This window comes from Battus philenor, unplaced genomic scaffold, assembly GCF_028537555.1.
Source record: "Battus philenor isolate CCGP_79_NKW_IND1 unplaced genomic scaffold, ilBatPhil1.0.hap1 SCAF_9, whole genome shotgun sequence".
Classification (NCBI taxonomy): Eukaryota; Metazoa; Arthropoda; class Insecta; order Lepidoptera; family Papilionidae; genus Battus; species Battus philenor.
This window is the reverse complement of record NW_027181759.1, coordinates 10,377,727-10,397,554: the sequence shown is the minus strand read 5'-3', so window position 1 is coordinate 10,397,554 and position 19,828 is coordinate 10,377,727. Positions and strand designations below refer to the sequence as shown.

General features: G+C 29.6%; 1 protein-coding gene across 1 annotated transcript; it reads right to left on the bottom strand.

Annotated features, from left to right (window-relative positions):
• Window positions 1–17,886: 17,886 nt before the first annotated feature.
• On the bottom strand, window positions 17,887–19,828 carry LOC137932318 (uncharacterized). The gene is made up of 4 exons (XM_068775922.1): window positions 19,549–19,828; window positions 19,103–19,428; window positions 18,660–18,816; window positions 17,887–18,056 (listed from the first exon to the last, which is right to left on the bottom strand). Exons 1-4 carry the CDS (start codon window positions 19,826–19,828, stop codon window positions 17,887–17,889), a joined length of 933 nt encoding a protein of 310 aa, XP_068632023.1.

Below are 19,828 nucleotides of genomic sequence, written 5' to 3'. Positions count from 1 at the left end.
CGGTTTCTCGTGCAAAATATTTCATACTCAAATAGCTAAAATAAAAACAAGATCTTCTTAATTCGCAATGTGTTATTTACTTTAGATGCATCGTGCGCAAACTTTCTATATTTTTTGAGAAATAATATTTTGAGCGGTAAGAAAAACGAAGAAAAAGCGCGAGACAAAATCTCAATGATGAATTGGTCAATTTCTTGTTACTCTAAACATATCTTTCAGCAAAATCACTAGAAAAGCAAAAGAACGTGAAGCGTCGAGACAGATCTTGAATAAAAATATCCAGTTATTGTAGTTAGTTAGGGATACATTACGTATAAAAAATAATTTACTTACGAGTTTTGTCTATTGATCGAATAAGTAAAAACTTATTACTATCTACTCAAAGTAGCATCACATATAAGAGTATATACAACTTCACTTACCTAGTTAAGGAATAAATCGATAGTGTGAGAAGTGTGCTTATGTTATGAAATAAGATGCCTAAGCCCTTTTCAGGCGTACCTTTCCTATTCCAAGAAAATCATGATCGTTTGGTGCGGATTCGTATTACAAATCAACGAGGAATACCTTCAAGCTAATCAAATAAAAATCGTAATTGAAAAACCTGATCGCGTCTGATTGATTTCTTTCGTTTATATTTAGAAATTGTGATGTATAGCTCTCGAGGGTAAAATTATTTCATTTCTATTTAAATGGATTTATAAATTAGTTTTAGGGAAATTATGTAAGAACTCAATAAATATGTAATAATTAATGAACAAATTAAAAAAAATGAGACCATCTGTTTTATATCTAGTGATGAGTGAGTTTGGATTATAAACAGAATTTTAGAAACAGATTGTTGAAATTAAATTTTAAGCATAGCGTTTAAATCACAGCAACACGCTGTTAGGGGTAATCTTTACACTACACATTATTTATTTAATGTTTTATTATTTTTTTTATCAGATCACTTCTTCACGCATTATATAATGGCGGACTTCATGCCCTATAGGCATTCTCTACTAGTCAACCCAAGGTGCTACAAAGATAACAAATATCATACTAAAATACTGAAACATATTACCAATCTTATTTAGCACATTTTCATATGTATAAATAAATATTGTGTCATTCAATGATTTAAAATTCAAGACTTTGCAACAACGGTTATTCCTAGGAGTATTTATTTGGAAGATAATTTAGTTGGTAATTTAGAGAAATTACAAGCATAGCTAGTGAGCTTTGCTTGTAGCTTTAGCAGAAATTGTTTCAATAATTAACTGCCTAATATACCAAAATATTCGTAGTGAGTAATAGATGACAAATTTTAAACATTAATAATAACACTGATTTTAATGTTTAAAATTTGTCTGAATTTTAATCTTTAAAATATGTGTGATCAAATGTATAGAATACGAAATTAGGCTTACCTGGACTTAATAATAAACCTGTGCAGCATAACATTTACGAACAGGTAAAGACCTTCTCTCGAATATTATATAAAGAGTCTGTCAAACACACGATCCGGTTCCAATTCTTGTAAGAACTTTAGAGGGAAATAACTGTAATATCCATTAACAATTCAAAAAAAGTTTCCGTTTTAAAAGGGGCAAGCCTTTTATTATTAATTTACGTACTAAAATTGTATTAAAAGGAAATATAGATAAATCATGAATATTTTATAAGTCTAATTTGGTTTTAAAAAGAGTCATTTGCGACGAAATTTCTGGTTCAATGTTATACAAAAATTATTATCACCTAATATAATGTCTGGTTTTAAGTTTCATAAAAAAAGTTTCAGCTATTTTAGCAAAGATACAAATCATTAATTTGCGTTTACGACTTTCACGTCATGTTTTATATATTTTTTTTAGTTTACTATGTTCATCACAATATGAAGTAGTACTCACACGTGCTATCCTTCTTGATCTATAATAATTTAAAATTCTTTACTAAAGAACGAAAGATATAACTAATATTTAGTTATATCTTTCGTTAACAATTCAAACATAATTAAACTACAGTATGTTACACTTAAAAACAAAGTTAAAGAAAAAAATTAAAAAAGGCTTTATATTTATAATTGCAAAATATAAATTTAATGGATGTACAAATTATGTAATTAAACATCAATGAGGGCATAGGTATATATTCAAAAATCAAAAAACATATTTTGTCTCTCTTATTTCGTTACTTATTCATAGCAGTCACAAACTAAACCCTATTAAAACTTTAAATAAAGCCAATTTTCAAAAAAGAAATTAAAAAAAATTACATGAAAAAATGCAATGTAAACTTTAATCTACTTACTTTATATTCTTAACTCTCTAAGCGTCAATAAAAATTAAAGGAGAGAACATTTCTATTGCTATTATAACGGTGCAAATTAAGCCGTTACTCACAATATTTAGTTAATTGGGACATGCCATTTGTCTTGGTTAGTATACGCATCATTAATGTGTTTGGGCAGAGCGAGCTTAAATGATCAATACATAATTAATGGTACCAGAACTAAGATATCGACTACCGGTTACGTACCAGTTTAATTGGCTAATTCTTTAAAAATCACTTATAGACTTAGAAACAATAACACACATAACTTTTACAGTTTTTTCTTTCGCCAGTCTGTATACTATACGTAAGCATTGTTATAAACACTATTGAAATATTTAGATCAGACAAATTAAAAAAAATAAAATGAATAAAATATCACAGTTATAAAGTACAACCTTTTTAATCGGTTTAGATGTCATTTGTAGTGTACTCAATTTTGAAAATTTAAACGAATCGCATGTTAGAATTACACATTATCTAATCATTCTTAATATGGACACAGACACGAAGAGGTTAGTGTCTAATATCTATGTTGAGCATAATTTTCGGAGATGCTACGCTCAAAGTTGTATACGATTTTAGATACCTAGTACGAACCGTTTAGAAAGAAATCACTGGCCGAATGCAACTAGGTTAGGCACCATTTGGAGTATCTTCCTGTCCGAAACACCGAAATTTTTGTAGACGAAGGTCGTCCTGGCGCTCTTTTGGAGAGGCCTTTAGTTTGCCTTGGGTTTGTCGGTTGAAAAGAAGAATAAGTATCATTCTTGAATTTAATATTTTTTTGAAAATTCTATAATCGCAAAAAACTTAATTTTTTGAAGACACTTGGAATAAGGAACAGTGCCGTTAATCGTGCCGTGAAAAGTAAACCTTTGTGATTCCTTAGTCAGCAAATTGAACTTTTCAGGCACTATTTTCAAAGTATATTCACACACCATTGTGAGTTTAAATACAAAGCCAGTTCCTATATCCTTAAATACTAGCTCGTTAGCTCAGCGGTTAGAGCGCCCTATTAGAGCCCTTAACAGTGGAGGTCGGGGGTTCAAATCCCTCACGAGCTGTTTTTTTAATGTTGCTATTTTTATTTAATAAAAAAAATCAAATGAAAAACAATATTTTTTTATTATTATAAGATTGTTGCTTGCTTTATAAATATTTCAATTGTAAAAGCCGATATTAGCAATAAATCTTTAATATTTTCCATTAGCACAGAAAAAAGTCGTTAAAGTTTAGTAGTGTACTAAATGTTCAGGAAAATTTAAAAAAAAACTAATTTATGTGATGGGGTCATAAAATCGTGTTAATGTCAAAATAAGTTATAGTGACACAATTAATAGCTTTACTAACACCTGATTCTTGAAAAATAACTATTGCTACATAAAGCATTATTTATATAAAACAAAGAGAGGGATGAAATTTATTGTTTGATAAATATGTCGTCTAAGTGTTATCCAGATCTTCGGGAAGAGTGTTCTAAACGGCACTGAAAATTATTAAAAACACGCCTGCTAGTTCAAGCTATTGGAACTGGCGCCATTTTGTCTCGAATGTTTTAATTTAATTCAAAAAGTTTTTTCGGGGAGTAACAGGAGACTGCCTTTAAAATAGGGGGACATCTTAAAGGTAGTCTCCAGATATCACCCGGTGACAAATCTGTACTTTATGGTGTCCACTCAATGTCATTACTCTTCGATATGACTTATCTTGGAAAAATTTCTCGTACGACCACCATGCTGGCATTAGATTTGTGACAAGTGACAACGTCCTGCTGGAACCAAATCATAGTTTTATTCACTTGGTTCTTCAAACTTTGGTTGCAAGATGATAATTAAAAAACAAAAGAAAACTTTTTACGTCTCTCACTCTTTGTTTTGTGAAGTATCTAAAGATCAATATACTTGGTCGTATTGAAGCAAATTTACGATGACCAGAAATAATCGATATAGAATGAATGAGTCCGTCCTCCATGCAAAACAAACTGCCACCGCTATTATTAATCCTGTTGCGGGAAAGCCATTAACTGAGAATTTATGAGCCCGAAATAACTGCAGAGCTTTTTGAAACCCTAGAATTTAACCGTATTTTTTAATTAATTTAAGCTGCATCTAAGTAATATTTTTTGTGTTTTATCTAATGAGCTTTTGCTCTTAATGGCTCCTATAAATTTTCGGTATCCTTACATAATATATTTAAGTAAAAATATTCATACGTATATAAATTCAATCATTTTACCGTAAATTCGATTACCGTTTGGCTTCATTTTATTGTCTTCAATTGCTAACCTTTGTACATAGTGATTGGTTATAGGTTGGATAGCTTTAAAAGAGTGAATGTATAGCATATTTGCTGTCAATTAAAGTATAGTATATCTTATCAAAAAAATCTAAGGCCTCAGATAATAAATCAAGTACCTATGTGTATATAGATAAAGAGTTTTTCATAATTAGAATTGCTATGTATTAAAATCCATAATTATTTACTATCTGTACCTTCGAATTTTATGGTGTTACAAGTGATTACTTTATATATGGTGATTGGCATTGAGTGTAAAATCTTTAAAGCCTTTTTCTGATAAATGAGCCATAAATTTATCTCTTTAAACAATTTATATTTATAAACAATAGATCTGTATAAAAACATAAATAGTGATATATTTCTTTCCCCTGTTAAATCAATGGAGTCATTCAAACAGACATACTTTTTATTGGTTACATAACAAAGAAGTCAATCTGGAACTCAAGCTAAAATCAATAAGAATATACGGTATAATAAAAATAATACCGTAGTCCAAAATGTAAAAAATGTAATTTCATCGTATATCGCGAGTTCATACCTTGACCGGCGCTCACTTTATGTCTAATATAACATCGCCGTTACTTTTAATCTGTAGAAAAAATGGCTTTATATCTAAAGATTGCTGAGCGTTAAAGATGGACGTATCAAATAAGAATATTTCACAGAAATGCCCATGAATGGATGCGTGCGAAAGAGAGGGGGACAACGGAAGATTGTGAGAAGCATCGTGGAACCTCCATAATTATTTGCATATGGTGCTCTTTAAAATCTTTATTTTAAGAAAATGTAAAGAAAAAACAACCATAATAAAATAAAAAAACAGCTTTATTTATACATAAACTATTATAAAGTGTCGGACAGTATAAATTAATATTATTTACAATTACAATAGAATAAAATAGACTTAACGAAAATGTTAACAGGCAGAGTAAGCTAAATAAGAAGATTGAGAATTGGTAAAAAAATCAGTATCTAGTATTGTATCCTCTAGGTATGACAGCAAGAGAACACAATATTAAACAAAAAGCGAGCCTTTGTCCAGCAGTGGAAGTCCTGGGGCTTAAACGATTATGACGAAGCATAATGAGTACCTACATTCTTTTGAGTATAATTTCCTTAATAAGGAACGTAATAAAGAAGGCAGAGATATACTCTAAAAGTTATAACTGTAACAATAACCAAAAATTCTGAGCTGTGTTCTAGAGGAATAAAGTGTAAAATTTTATCACATAATAATAAAAAAGTAATTTCTGGCCATTTAATTTAAGAGAAAAGCGAAGATTTGACCGACTTTAGGCAAACTAATCTCAGTATACTTAGTAAAGTATCAATTACGTAAGAATAGCAGTGTCAAGATTCACAAACGTGACCAATAAACCGAACGTGTGATTTGTCATCTCGTACGTGTTTATCTTACGTAGAACTTACAAAGACATGCTTTTCACATCAGACAGATTAAAATTACCAATAGATGATGTGATGAAAACGTGAAATCGAGCTATAAGACATGATTGAAGTGAATCTTTCATCTAATATTGTTATATGTTTATAGGTGTAAAGGGGTATAAAATAAAGGGGTATAAAATTATAATAAATAAGGGATATATAGCTCATTTTTCAGAAAAAAAAACTTTAAAGCTTTTACAATTACTTCCAATTACCCTATATAAACTCTAAATATGTAACATTAATTAATTGTTTCTATTGAAATATGACGGGTCAATAACTACTTATAGTACAATGTCTGCAAGGACAGATAGTAAACAATAACTAATTGTAACACGTAGTAATGCGAATTCTGAAACTGCTTTTTCTCGCTGTATATCTACTAACTTATTATGTCTTATTTCGGACACCATTTATTTTAGAATAGGGTGTAAATCTCGTTAATCAACGTCAAGTATGCTCTATATTAAGCCCTTTAAAGCTTTTACACCTATAACCTATCACCCTCTACATATTTCTTAATAAAATAATGTAAATGATATTCATAAGAATAATATGAGTAAAACAAATATGAGACTAAAAACGCTTTCTCAATTTGGTTCTAGAGAACAATATCTTCTGGTCCAAATTACGTTTAAAGATACGATTTAAAGACATGTTATATGCAAGATATGTTAAGCCTTAAAGCTGAAGATTTTTAAAATTGATTGTTAAATATCATCATTATCGTCATATCAGAAATCCTTCCTCGCAGATCACCACGATGACCGGTCTTGTGCTACCCCCTTCTACGGGGTCTAACTGTTACGTCTAAAATACTTTAAAAGTTATTTGTTCATGTAACTAAATTATTAATATATAATACAAATGTTAGCGTATTCATAATGTTTCAAAACTCAGAACGAACGAGAGAAAATGTTGACTTAAAAATGTAAGCTTCCAAAATATAATAGTCACATTCGTTTCAACCGTTTAAATATTACATTAATATAATTATAACGTTTACTATCTACACTCCTTATCATCTTATTATGTGGAGACCTCTAAACTTATATTATGTTCATATTTTCATAGTATAGGGCAGAAGTGTTTGCAAAATTTTCTCTATTAAAATGCTGCAATAAAGGCTACAGCATTTATTTCACACAAGGCACTAATTAACAGACCCGTCGTAATCTCACTTTGAAACAAAGAACTGGCGAATAAATTTAATATTATGTATAAAAATAAAATTTCTCTACAATAAAAAATAATCGTTATTAATAAAAGTTTAGTAGTCTTAGAATACATCATCGATAGATAATAATAAAAAAAACTGTAACTTTCCAAAATAAAATGTTTTCTAATAGTTAAAGAGTATTTATAAGTAATCAATAGATTCTTACTATGTTAAGCTAGTTCCATCCCAATAGTTGAACGGACGGGCAATTTGCAGAATTTAATATTTAATGACACCGTTTTGTTGTTTTGATTGCCGACACATATTTGGCAGCCGGAGACAGCTGTTTAAACTCAATCTTTTTTTAAAAAGAAAAGAAAAAGCTTAAAAGTTGTTTTTATGATTTTTTATAAAATTTATCAATTACTTATTTTTATAAGAACCTTCTCCTGTCTCAACGACGTAAAGAAAAAGTATCCACATTGGTAGAGCCGTTCCAGTTTTGCACATAGCAACACCCTCATTTTTTTTATTTATGTAGTTACATCTATTATCAATTGCTGAATTAAATAAAAAAATTTAGTAAAGAGAAATTTTCTGTTATCAGTTTAATAAATCATTAGTCTAAATTACGTTCTTTCGTAACAGACCGGATCAAAAATAGAAAAAATAAATGCTTTGTGTTAATAAATATAGTCATTATATATTTTATAAATATAGTTTATTAATATTATACATATATATATTAGACTTTAAGACAATGTTTTTTTAAAAAATCTGCGTTCTTAAACACTTTGTCTCCTCTGAAATATTTTATTATAGATCTACAGAAAACATAATAAAAGGTTTTTAATTTAAAAGCATTTATAATAGAAAAATATATCCGATATGCTCTGGCACTTGATCTGTCAAATACCATTTATATGCACATATTGTTCAAAAATAATTCAATTAACAAAATAGCAACGGGTACACTTCACAAAGGCTTCTCTCCTGCCTTTATTTTTAACTGATAAAGCCTGACTGTTGTACTATGGACTAGATATTTAGTTAACAGAAAATATTACTACTGTTTATTAAAAACATTTTTTTTTTTCAATTCAAAACATGGGCTGGACTTTATCTTATATAAATTATGCCTCGCATAGCAAATACATACAAAGGTAATCAGTACTTTGTGTGTCCTGAGTTAAAAACATACACGACGCAGTTGCATTACAATAGAAAAAATGAGAAAAGTTGGCGAAGAGCGACTTTACATAAAACGGAAATGAGGGGATGGAGGATCTCATTAGTGAACAGTTTCCTTACTGCACACACTGATTGTCACCAACTCGGTATTCAAAACTTTTGCACTGGAAATTTTGCCTTGAGATGAAGTTTGTAGAGTTTGAAATCGCTGTCAAGTGCGAGAGGTCAAAGAGTGAGTAAAGAAAAAAATATTAAATAATCATTACGGAGCTTTCGTGCCTTTAACAAAGAATTATGGACTTTTTTCGCTAAAAGTAAATTTTAACTCACGGAGCTAAAAAAATTATTATACATGAAAAAATCTTTTTAATAAAGAGATATACTAGTATCTTTTATTTGATGTTACTACTTTTAAAATATGAAATGATTGAATAAAATAAAATAAATGATTGATAAAGCGCAGCGTACCTAAAACAGCATTACCTTACTTTATAATGTATAAAAATTAAAATGAATCGTCAAGCGTTATAAATAAATAAATAGTCCTATTTATAATTTTTTTTCGATTGCAATAGACAAATAACTTTTAGTCATTACGAATATAGTCGGGACTGCATTTTATCCTCTCTTATTTCGTTAACTTTGAAGAAGGTATTTTAATTTATGCGTCATTATTAGATTATCTATTTTATCCCATATTTCCTTTTTTTTTTGTCTTTTTACTGCTATTAAAATTCTTTTTACACGATGATTTATTCCGTTTTGTTTACTTAAATCGCTTCGAGCTAACGATTGCCTATGGAGATATTTGTCCAATCAAAGTACAAGTGTAATATAAGTCAATAGCAGCAAGTAATATCATTCGAGCAAAATAACTTTATACAGTTTTCTCTACATATGGTAAATTACATTCAATTTTATTGCTATTATAATTCAATCTCCTTTATAATTTTTTGCTATATTACACGAAACTTTGCATATTTCACTTCGAAGTTATATTCCTTCAAATGTAAACATTAGGCTCTTTAGAATTTGAACAAATGTTCATTACAACTTTTACAATGAAATTCTTAATGAAATTATCGGGCATTCGTAGTTTTTCGATTCCCAAGTCTAATGATGTACTTTAATATAATTTAATTAATATTTCATATAAAATAAAAATATTTATTAAAAGGTATTGCCGTAAATTTCTTAAACTAAAGTATAATGTAAAAAAATCACTACAGTGCTTATACTTTGTTCTCAATATTTATATATATTAGGTAAGCATTACAAAAATATTATATTAAAGCATGATATATAAAATTGTTAACAAAATAATAAATAAAACTAAATCGTAACAATCAGATAGAGTAATTAATTTGCGGTGAGAAGCTCAGAACCGCCATGAATCAAAGTGAATTTATTTCCCGGTGTTTCTCGCCATACAATGTTTTAATAAATGCATTTAGACCCGTATTTAGTATAATTGTATTGTATGATAAATTATTTTTAAAAACCATAAGTAGTTACTCTTCCAGGTTTGCCTTATAAATGCACACAATACCTTTCTTAATAATAACTTATAATAATATGTTTAAATTGACCATTATTAATCAAGACAATGTACACATTGTCCCTAATAAGAATTTTGTTTCTGAGTAATAAAGTTTCTCGTTACAATTTTGATTTACCTTTATCTAAACACATGTAAAATATTATTAACTTAGTCTTTTGTGATTTAAATTAAAAATATATTCGACATATATCAATATCATATTCGACACATGTTAAAATTAAAACGAAGAAACTGGTCGAAAATAAAGCATTTAATTATCTACATGTAGGTTGGTATAAAGGTATATATACGAGATCGAACAAAAGCAACTAACAGCCCTGCGCACTGTCCAGTTGAAGTGGTAGGAGGAAGGACAGATAACGCGCTCGAGATTGGCCGCCGATTTAATGAAAACTACGGAACGGAACGCGCAGCGTAGGAGATTCACGTACAAGGTAGAGGACATCTGGGCAGACCAGTTTCTACCAGTCTTTTTGGAAATCTGTGGAGACATCTATTTTCAACAGCGGATGACCTAATCTTGAAATGATGACATAAATGATTAAGTTATTACTACTTTTTCATAGAATATCATGTAACCATTCTCTTCAAAATATATTACACTACTAAAACATCTTAAATTGCGCAATTAGTCTCTGGCTTGAAGCAACGTAAGTATATAAAACGGAATAAAACATCATGTAAAAACAATATTTCAAAGTAGGTAAAAAATTCTGTATTAACAGGATCTGTTGCGTGTTTCTCGTGCAATAAATTTTATCGTCTTGTAATTAATCAAGGAGGCTTTAGTTGTCTGACGAAGATTAGGGTCGTGAAGGCCCTGTGAAATTATTTGTCAGATTAGAATATCTAGAAAATAACACAAAATTATTTGAAAAAAAAAACTGGCTGTAAATCAAACGGTAAATGAAATAATAAAAAGTTCTCAGTTAAATAAATGTAGGGATAATAGACACATTTTTCCATCAATTTTCATCAGAATATATATATATATATATATAGAAACATATGAAAATATTATTTATTTGACATCTCAATAAATAAGTATTTATTGAGATGTCAATTAAGCCGAAAGTGAACGTTCAATCTTCAGCCGCGAAAATGTATTAATGTAACGGTGTGCTAAAACCAAGTTCTAAAACAAATAAAATTTGATTAGCTAAATTGATCACATTGTAACTGAACGTTCAAAGTGTTATGAGTATTAGATCGTAAATCTTGGTAATCACAAAACTTATAAGCATTAATAAGACATGGTATTTATGAAATATGTTTCAACAAGGCATAATTTTGTGCCTCGCATTTAATCAATAAATCTATTTTCACGCTAATAAAAAGCGAACGGGTGTTCTTTCTAAACCACAGGAAGCTTTTAACCTAATCAAACACACCTTATCAAGTCCCAATACTGAACTAATCCGTCTAATTTGATGGCAGATAATACGAAATGATCATACTTTTTTTTTAATTTATGTAAAAATTGTTAAAATGTTAATGACTTAAGTAAATATAAAGTTTCACCAATACTTTCCATTGCCTAAAATTTATAGCATTAAACAAAAAAGCGCATAATTAGTTAGTATTATTTTATTTTTCGCAAAAAAAAATAAAATCTGTAGTTTTCAACGTATATAAATAAAATGATACTCCTGATTTCAAAATGTTGCGAGTATTTTTGTAATATGGCTAAAATATATTGGACAATTGAAAAAAACTCTAACATTTTAGTCACTTTTTTTAAAAAAATACCTCTTTAATCACTATTTGGATTTGGAGTGTAATCACTTCTGTTAGCTCTAATATTCAATTAATCATAAATAAACAATAATTTAATATTACCTGTAAACTAAAAACATTTTTTTAAATATTATTAATGATATCTGTTTCCTCTACAACACAACAATTCTTGACCACTGGGCCGTACGAATTTTCTCCTGATTTACACTCGATGACTTGTTATTGATCTCAATAGTTTCATCGATAACATTAACAAACTTATTATGCTTTTCCAAAGATTTGACGATATTTTCCAACTGATCAGCGATCACAAACAATAGTGTAAAAATATAGCAACATTCGTAGAAGAGAGGAATACACGAAGTCTGGTTAAGTTGTAAGATAAAAGTAATAAAAAAGGCAAATCTTCATCAGCCTAGGTAGTATTTGATATTGGAGAAGAAAGTTGCGAAAAGAGAGAGCTCCACATCCACTGTTGGAGACCTGGACATCGGAGGGGGTTACACCGCGCCCTTCGCCGATTTCTACATCACAGTCTTAGTGACGGATTCGGGCTGATCCGCCGCACGTATTTCCTGGTCTTGCGGTGGCACGCAAACTAAATCTCGCGAATTTATAACGGGTGGGGGACTCCAGCTCTGGTCTAAGGAACTGAGGCATTAGGCCACCGCCATTGAAACTACGATAGTATGTGAAAGCGTCTCCGCAGTTTTAACAAAAGGCATTGAAGAAGACCGTGGAGTTTTAACTGGTAGGAGTCCGGCATAACCCTTTAGTTTCTGCCGCATCGGAGGAGTATCCTATGCAGGGTTTCTCTACCAAAAAACAAAAAGTATTGTTTGGTATTCAGTCCTCTATTAATAACTTTAAAAATTAAAAACAATACAATAAAAGTAATTATGGATTTCTCAAAGATTTTAATTTTTTTTAATATCCACTGCCTTTGACAAACAAAGATAAATCCATTTTCAAACAAATCATTAGTTTTATTAAAAAAAATAGGTTAGAAAAATAACACGAAATTACTATGAAAAATAAATCTAATTATTGAAAATAAATTATATAAATTTGAAGAATATCACCAAAATTATAATATTAATGATAACAAGCAATTATTACATAATGACATATTGTTAGTAATAGTTCGTCAACTGCAAATTATATCAATATTGCACGCACTAGTCTTCGAATTGTAAGTGTTCTTTCTGAAAAGAACTTACGTGTAAAATATGATTTATCGAATTTATTATTTTATCAGTAATATAATGCGACGCTATAAGCTGCGCAATAAAACACTGGGGGTTGATTTACTGTGACAACATATATAATAAAGTGGCTTTCAAATTAATAAATTTAATCAATAATTTATCCCAAGGCTATAATTATATTAAAACATGCTTCATCGTTTCATATAGAAATATAATTAATGAATAAGAAATTAATTAAATCGCTGATTCATTTTTTATAAAAAATTAAATCGAAAAATTATGAATACTTATCGAATACGAAATGCAATGTTTTTCGTTAATAATGCATTTAACTTAAAAAAAGCAATGTTAATATTTCCTTGTCAGTTAAGTCCAAAAATGACGTAAATACTTTTGGGAAAAGGTTAAATAGGCTATTGCGTTTTACCACTTAACGTAAGATAGATTTGCGCATTCTAAACCCGTAAATTACTTATGAATTCGTTTCACATAATTAAAAAACCAATAGACGGGCGAGAGAGAAGAGCTTCCATTATTCGATCGGTTGGTATGATGACGATGTCGAAACAAAATAAAAAGATTGATACTCAGTTTTTCCAAAGCAAGTATACAACCAACTTCTATTGTATTTATTAGAAATTAATCAAAACTACATAACAGAAATTAGACTAATCACGTGAACAAATGTCGCTATGATAAAAAAACGTTAAATATTTAGATAAAAAGCTTAGCTCGTGAGGGACTTGAACCCCCGACCACCACTTTTATAATTAATTGGGCGCTCTAACCGCTGAGCTAACGAGCTGTTGAAGAATTCTATTTAAACAAGCCTTATATAACACATAAATAGTTTTTTCTTTTTATTAAAAATAAATAATATTGTATTTTACATGAAATACAATTAATTACAAGTGTTTTAATCACATCGTCCTCTTAAGCTCTTCATATGTTTAAAAATCTTGAGTACAGATGGCGCGGTTCCGCTGACAAGCACATGACTAACTACCAATTAGGCATTCTACAATTTTCTGATATATTTGTAGACAAACTAACTGAAAGAAGCACAAAAATAGTGATAGAAGATTTTTTAACTTGACTGACTATTCATACACACAAAAAAATATTTATCGTTTTGCTCGTTTTAAATAGCTATGAAATTATACGCTCTATAATCTTTTCTTTGTGCTATAATTTCTCGACCACTATAAATTTTATAACACAAAGCTGAGTAAAACCATTAAATTTTTGTTATCACTACAACACAATCCGTATTTTCCAGGTGTATAAATAAGTTTTTTCCGATCAGGCAATAGATGGCACTAGCGGAGAGTACGCTGCTTATTAATTTGACACAGACGCCATTTTATCCGTCTGATTTTAAAAACCACACACACAAGTGTAGTCTGCCAATAACTAGCGTCTTTGTTATAATATTTAGTGTTCAAGTTGGATTTTGTGCCTGAAAAATAAAATTTTCAGCACGCATTGCTTTGCTTGTTTCATAAAAAGAAAAAGCTATTAAAATTCATCGTTTGATAAGCGCGATATGTCAGAGCGGTCAATACGATCTTTGAATATGAATTTATAAGACAAAGTTTTAAGAATTAGATTGGGATGCTTTCAATGTGAAAGACGTATTGTGGTAGACTACATGAATCAGACCACCAAAAACTCCGGCGGTACCGTTAATAACAGCATCGCCAACCAAAATCAACTTTATTTATATATTTAATATTAAGTAATTTTACAAATTAATGACATTGAAAAAAATTTAAATATGACAGATTTCTTGTAACAAGCTTTTACAGTTATATTATATACGCACTAATTTTAGCGGTGTATGAAAACTTTAACCGAAAATATGACTTAACTAGGCAAATATTTATAGAGCCTACCATAACATAAAGTCAAAAATATCAGTTTGAGCGTCACCTATCGAAGATGTCATTTTCGAAATATGTAAATGTTATATTCTGTTTTACGTCGTAAAATATAAAATATGTCAAGACCCAAGTCACAAGGAAGTTAATTGCATGCTGTATAGTAACTATGAGGGCAAAAAGAAACTATAAGGTCTTTCATCAATGCTTAAGATAATGGTATTAGTAGCAGTTCTAAGAAAATATTTAGTATTTTATACTCAAATAGGATTTCTTCATAATTATGTTGAAACATAGTCGTCACCAAATTCCTTATTCACATGCATAAAATATCTTCAATGGTTAGTAAAAATTAGGTAAAAAATAACCTAATCTTTATTATTGGTCGAAGTGATTATTACTGATAAACAAAACAGAGATCGAAACGCTTTACATAAGTTTCACTCGTGAACCTATAGCATATACATGCACATGCAAATTCCAATTGCATGTAGTACAAATATATATCAAAAACACATAACAGAACTTACACTAAGAGTCCAATTATATATTCATGTAGATAACATAAACGACTTGAAAAATTTAATGTATAAAAATTCAAATTATTGACATAAAAGATAGCTCGTGAGGGATTTGAACCCTCGACCACCACTTTTATAATTAATTGGGCGCTCTAACCGCTGAGCTAACGAGCTGTTGCAATGAGGTGTACAAAAAAGCCTTAAATTAGACACAAACAGTTTTAAGTGTATTAAAAAGTAATAATACTATTTTATGTGAAATACAATTACATGTAAAAAATGAAATCACGTCTTCATTTCGTCATTCTCTCAATATGTTTTCAAATATTGGGTACAGATGGCGTGGTTCCGCTTACAAGCATATGACATGTAATGTATTCCTATTAGTCAGGTATGTATTTTACTTTCTAATATATTTCTTAATAAAATAAGTATATTTTTTATTCGAAATAGAAATATAAATCGATTAATATAAAACTCCATTACGTTATTTCGTTTACAAAATTTGAATTCATGTGAAGTTATATTTATGATATGATATATTTATTTCTTTTAAATAAATTTAGTGTTTCTTACACCTATTAAATAAAAAAACTTATCTAATTTTAATCAGAAAATATTTTTATGACTGGTTTATATTTAAGAAACTTTACTGATATACTGAAAAAATATAAATATTAGAATGCGAAAAAATTTTCAAGTTTATAATTTTGAACTATGTACGTATTCAAAAGCTATTATGATTAATTCTCTGGAAATAAAATTATTTTCATTTCATATATTAAGCTAAAGTAATTACTGAAACTGTGATGACGTTCTGAGAATTCCACTCTTTCTCGTGAAAAGTTAAGGTGAAAATATAACTAAAAACATGTATATGTTATCGAAGGATTTTCAAAGAGTTCTCGAAGGATTCTCGTAGAGATTTTGTAACGTTTTCGTAGAGTTCACGTAGAAGGCTCGTAAACCTCTCGTAGAGACTTTGTAGCGTTCTCGTAGAGTTTACGTAGCAGGCTTGTAGAGATTTTGTAGCGTTCTCGTAGCATTTACCTAGAAGGCTCGTAGAGATTTTGTAGTGTTCTCGTAGAGTTTACGTAGAAGGCTCGTAGAGTTCTCGTTGAGAAACTTAAGACAAAAAAGAAAGTAGTTATTAATATTGTGGCACCCCTCAGGTTATCATTAATAAATATTGTTTCTCCAAGAGCCTCGAAAATGTGATAATAATCGTTGTAGAGTGATTGTAGCTATCTATGGTTTTTTTTTCGATCATTCTTGATTTTGAATTTATCACAGCATGTTGTTGGTACACTTCCGAATCCTCAATTTTCTTGCTTCGATGTATAATGATGCTTCTTAGATAAAATTTTACGCTTACTTGACTCCATAAAAATGAAAAATCTTACTTTGTATTTTAAAAAACATGACATATGTGCTGACGTTACAAATGACATTTTCATGGTTATCACACATGCTTGATCCTAACCTAATTTTCGTTTATTCAACGACAGCGGAACAACATTCTAATGAGATCCACACTATCTGGTGCTTGGAGCGATGATGATCTACAGCGCAAAGCACGGCGCTATTTATAGAAAATTGTCGTTCGGTGGCGTACACGAACTTAAATATTTGAACATTAACGGACTCGAACAAGCAAAGACAGTGTGATAGTCTGTACATACACGTGTTGCATTTGTGCTGATAAGTCAATTGCTTCTCTGTAAATATTATTGTAATAGCGCCGATTTCAGCGAAAATATTAGTGCATATCGAAAGTTTAAGATTTAGTAAGTAGGACAATTATCTAATAACGCATAATTCACACGAATTGGTAATGAACTGTATGATTGGCGTTGTCTTCACATTATTTTTAACACATCGCTTACAACTTTTTTTGGCATACAATGTGCAATGTACAAACATTTACTGTAGAGAAACGTTAGACTCTCCCATTTATATCTTTATATTCGTTCAGCATATAGTATCAGCAAATGTCGGGTAAAGCGACGACACTAAAAGAAATTCCTCCGTTATTAAATATTACCATTCTCCGTTATTAATATTGCCAGAACGAAATCAGTTTAAAAACCGTTTTGTAACAGACCTGTACTTAATATAATTTTGCAATACAAAGTCAAAGATATCGTCACTTTTATGCTTTTTACCTGGATTCACGATAAACTGAAACAAAATAATGTTTGCTGATAGCCACTGCAATTAAACCTGCTTTAACCCCTATATTTATGACCAGTAAATGTTTGTTAGACGTGGGACGTTCCGTGTATTGAAAGCGTCCAACTTTCGAGCAAAATCTCTTGTATGCCTCAATAATTAGTTATATAATCGGTTTGTAATTAGATTTTATCTTACAAATATTACTACTACAGATTATTTGGGAATTTATAAAAAGGCAAAGATCCATATCTGACTTTAGGAAAAAATAAAAATCTGTATAATATTTGATGCACATATTTTATTGAAATTAAATAAAATTAAAATACAACTCCGTAGACATACATATAGATATAATGTAATATCTTGTTAATACGGTATACATTATTTTATAGTTTTACATTACATTACTAAACTGTAAAGCGATCACTGTATAAGAAGTAAATAGAACAATACACGTTGGTGGTAAAGTCATGTCCACAGTGATGGAACCGAACGCCTGTATACGTATTTGGTGATAAGAAACAAATCGAAGAAAATCACGAATTGCGTAATAGCATTGTTCATCTGAAATTTTGACAACTGTTATAAATACATACATTTTAAGTAATCAACTTGTAACTTCATCTTGAAGATTCTAATTCAGTAGTTCGAGTTTATCTATCCCCACAAATATATTTCCGGAACACTGGAACTTAGAAATAACTAGAGTAAACTTTTGTAATTCTGAAAACGTTTTTCTGGTTTAACATTGACATAATTTACTTTTGTACTGTATTGTATTTATGTACTTTCTTTTTTTGCTAACCTTCGATATAGTACCTTTTATGTGAAGTAAACCTTAAATATTTTATATTTTCCACCGTGAGTAACATTTAATGTACTGTTATTCCTGTTTGTTTAAGACTTTTTTTCAAACCAAAGCTGTGTTTTCCATAGGTAAGCTCATAGTCTCGTAATGTTCGCTTTCTTAGAAACTAAAGCATTCTCTATTTTTTGCGAAACTCTTCCAGGTTTTTTCTTATTACAAAACTTTCGTATCTATATTGATACTATCGATTTTTCGGCATTGTTTTTTCTTCAGTTATGATTGTTAAACGACAATATGCTTTTTAATTATAATGTAGAATTTACAAACCATTTAAAACAAAGTGATTGTATATTACTTACTCGGAAATGACAGAATGAACAATTTTCCAAGGGATTGACGTAAGCTATCTACATTATTATGAATTCTCTGCGCAGCTCTCGATACCATAAAAATGTGTATTTGAAGCATTGACACTTTTATTCCATACCATATCATTGTCCTTGTTTCATAAATACGCTGAAAAAAATTTCTGTTGATTAATACATACACAGGTAATTTCACATTCATCCATAAAGAGGTATTGTTTCACAGTATTATAAGATTAAAAATAAAACAGACTTCGTAAAGCATAATTACTTACATAAACGCCTAAAAATATGATGATATATAAAAATACTGTAATGAAAGCAATCACTGTCATTAACATTACCGTTATCTGAAAGAAATAAATTAAAAAGCGGGGCAGTAAATATCTTGTTCGATTTTACTTTGTAAATCGTTGAGTAAAAAATAATGACATTACCTGTACACTGAAAACAGAATTAAAACACTTAGAACTTTCTGCGACGTTTGTGTAAGCAAGGCACCATTTTTTTATCTCATTTAATATTTTTTCTGTTGTTTCAGAAGCATTGACATCCATGTGGTCGTATGTAATAGATCTATCTTTAGCTACTGATCTAATAATGCATTCTAGCTGTTCTGATATTGTGTATAACAAAGAATACAGGAAGAAAAATTCAAAATGAAATCGTATATCACAGATCAGTTCATTAACAGTAAATAATATTTGAAGAAAAAAATAAATTTTCGTGTGCTTGAAGAGATGATATCGCGACCCAGCAATACCTCCAATGATTTTCATACAAATATATAAGATATATAACAAACACATTACATATGTCTTTCTGTTAAAATATTTTAAATACAAATTGTCTTTTAAGTAAAAGGGCTCGTTAAAACGTAAACTTAGTAGTAGCTGTTTGAACCGTCCAGAATAATAACAAGCTAAAAATACACAGAACAACGAATTTCCGAGAGCTAAATGAAAATATATGACATCGCTCAAATCATGAAACAATTCTAAGTAATCACAGATGAAGCTATTACTGGCACATATTAACATTTCTGTTATCATCAACGAGTACATTAAAATTTTCTTAATTTTACCACCAAACGTTACGTTTCTAAAAACAAATAATATGTTCTCTATTATCAAAAAAAGTCGCAGATGTTTTAAAACATACAT

Excerpts from the sequence above, each read along its gene's own strand:
- LOC137932318 (XM_068775922.1), bottom strand. The coding sequence starts at position 19,828 with ATGTATGTTTTAAAACATCTGCGACTTTTTTTGATAATAGAGAACATA. Across the intron at positions 19,429-19,548 it reads GTTCAAACAGCTACTACTAA|GTATTGCTGGGTCGCGATAT; the intron begins GTTTACGTTTTA and ends AAATCATTGGAG. Across the intron at positions 18,817-19,102 it reads ATTCTGTTTTCAGTGTACAG|CGTATTTATGAAACAAGGAC; the intron begins GTAATGTCATTA and ends AATTTTTTTCAG.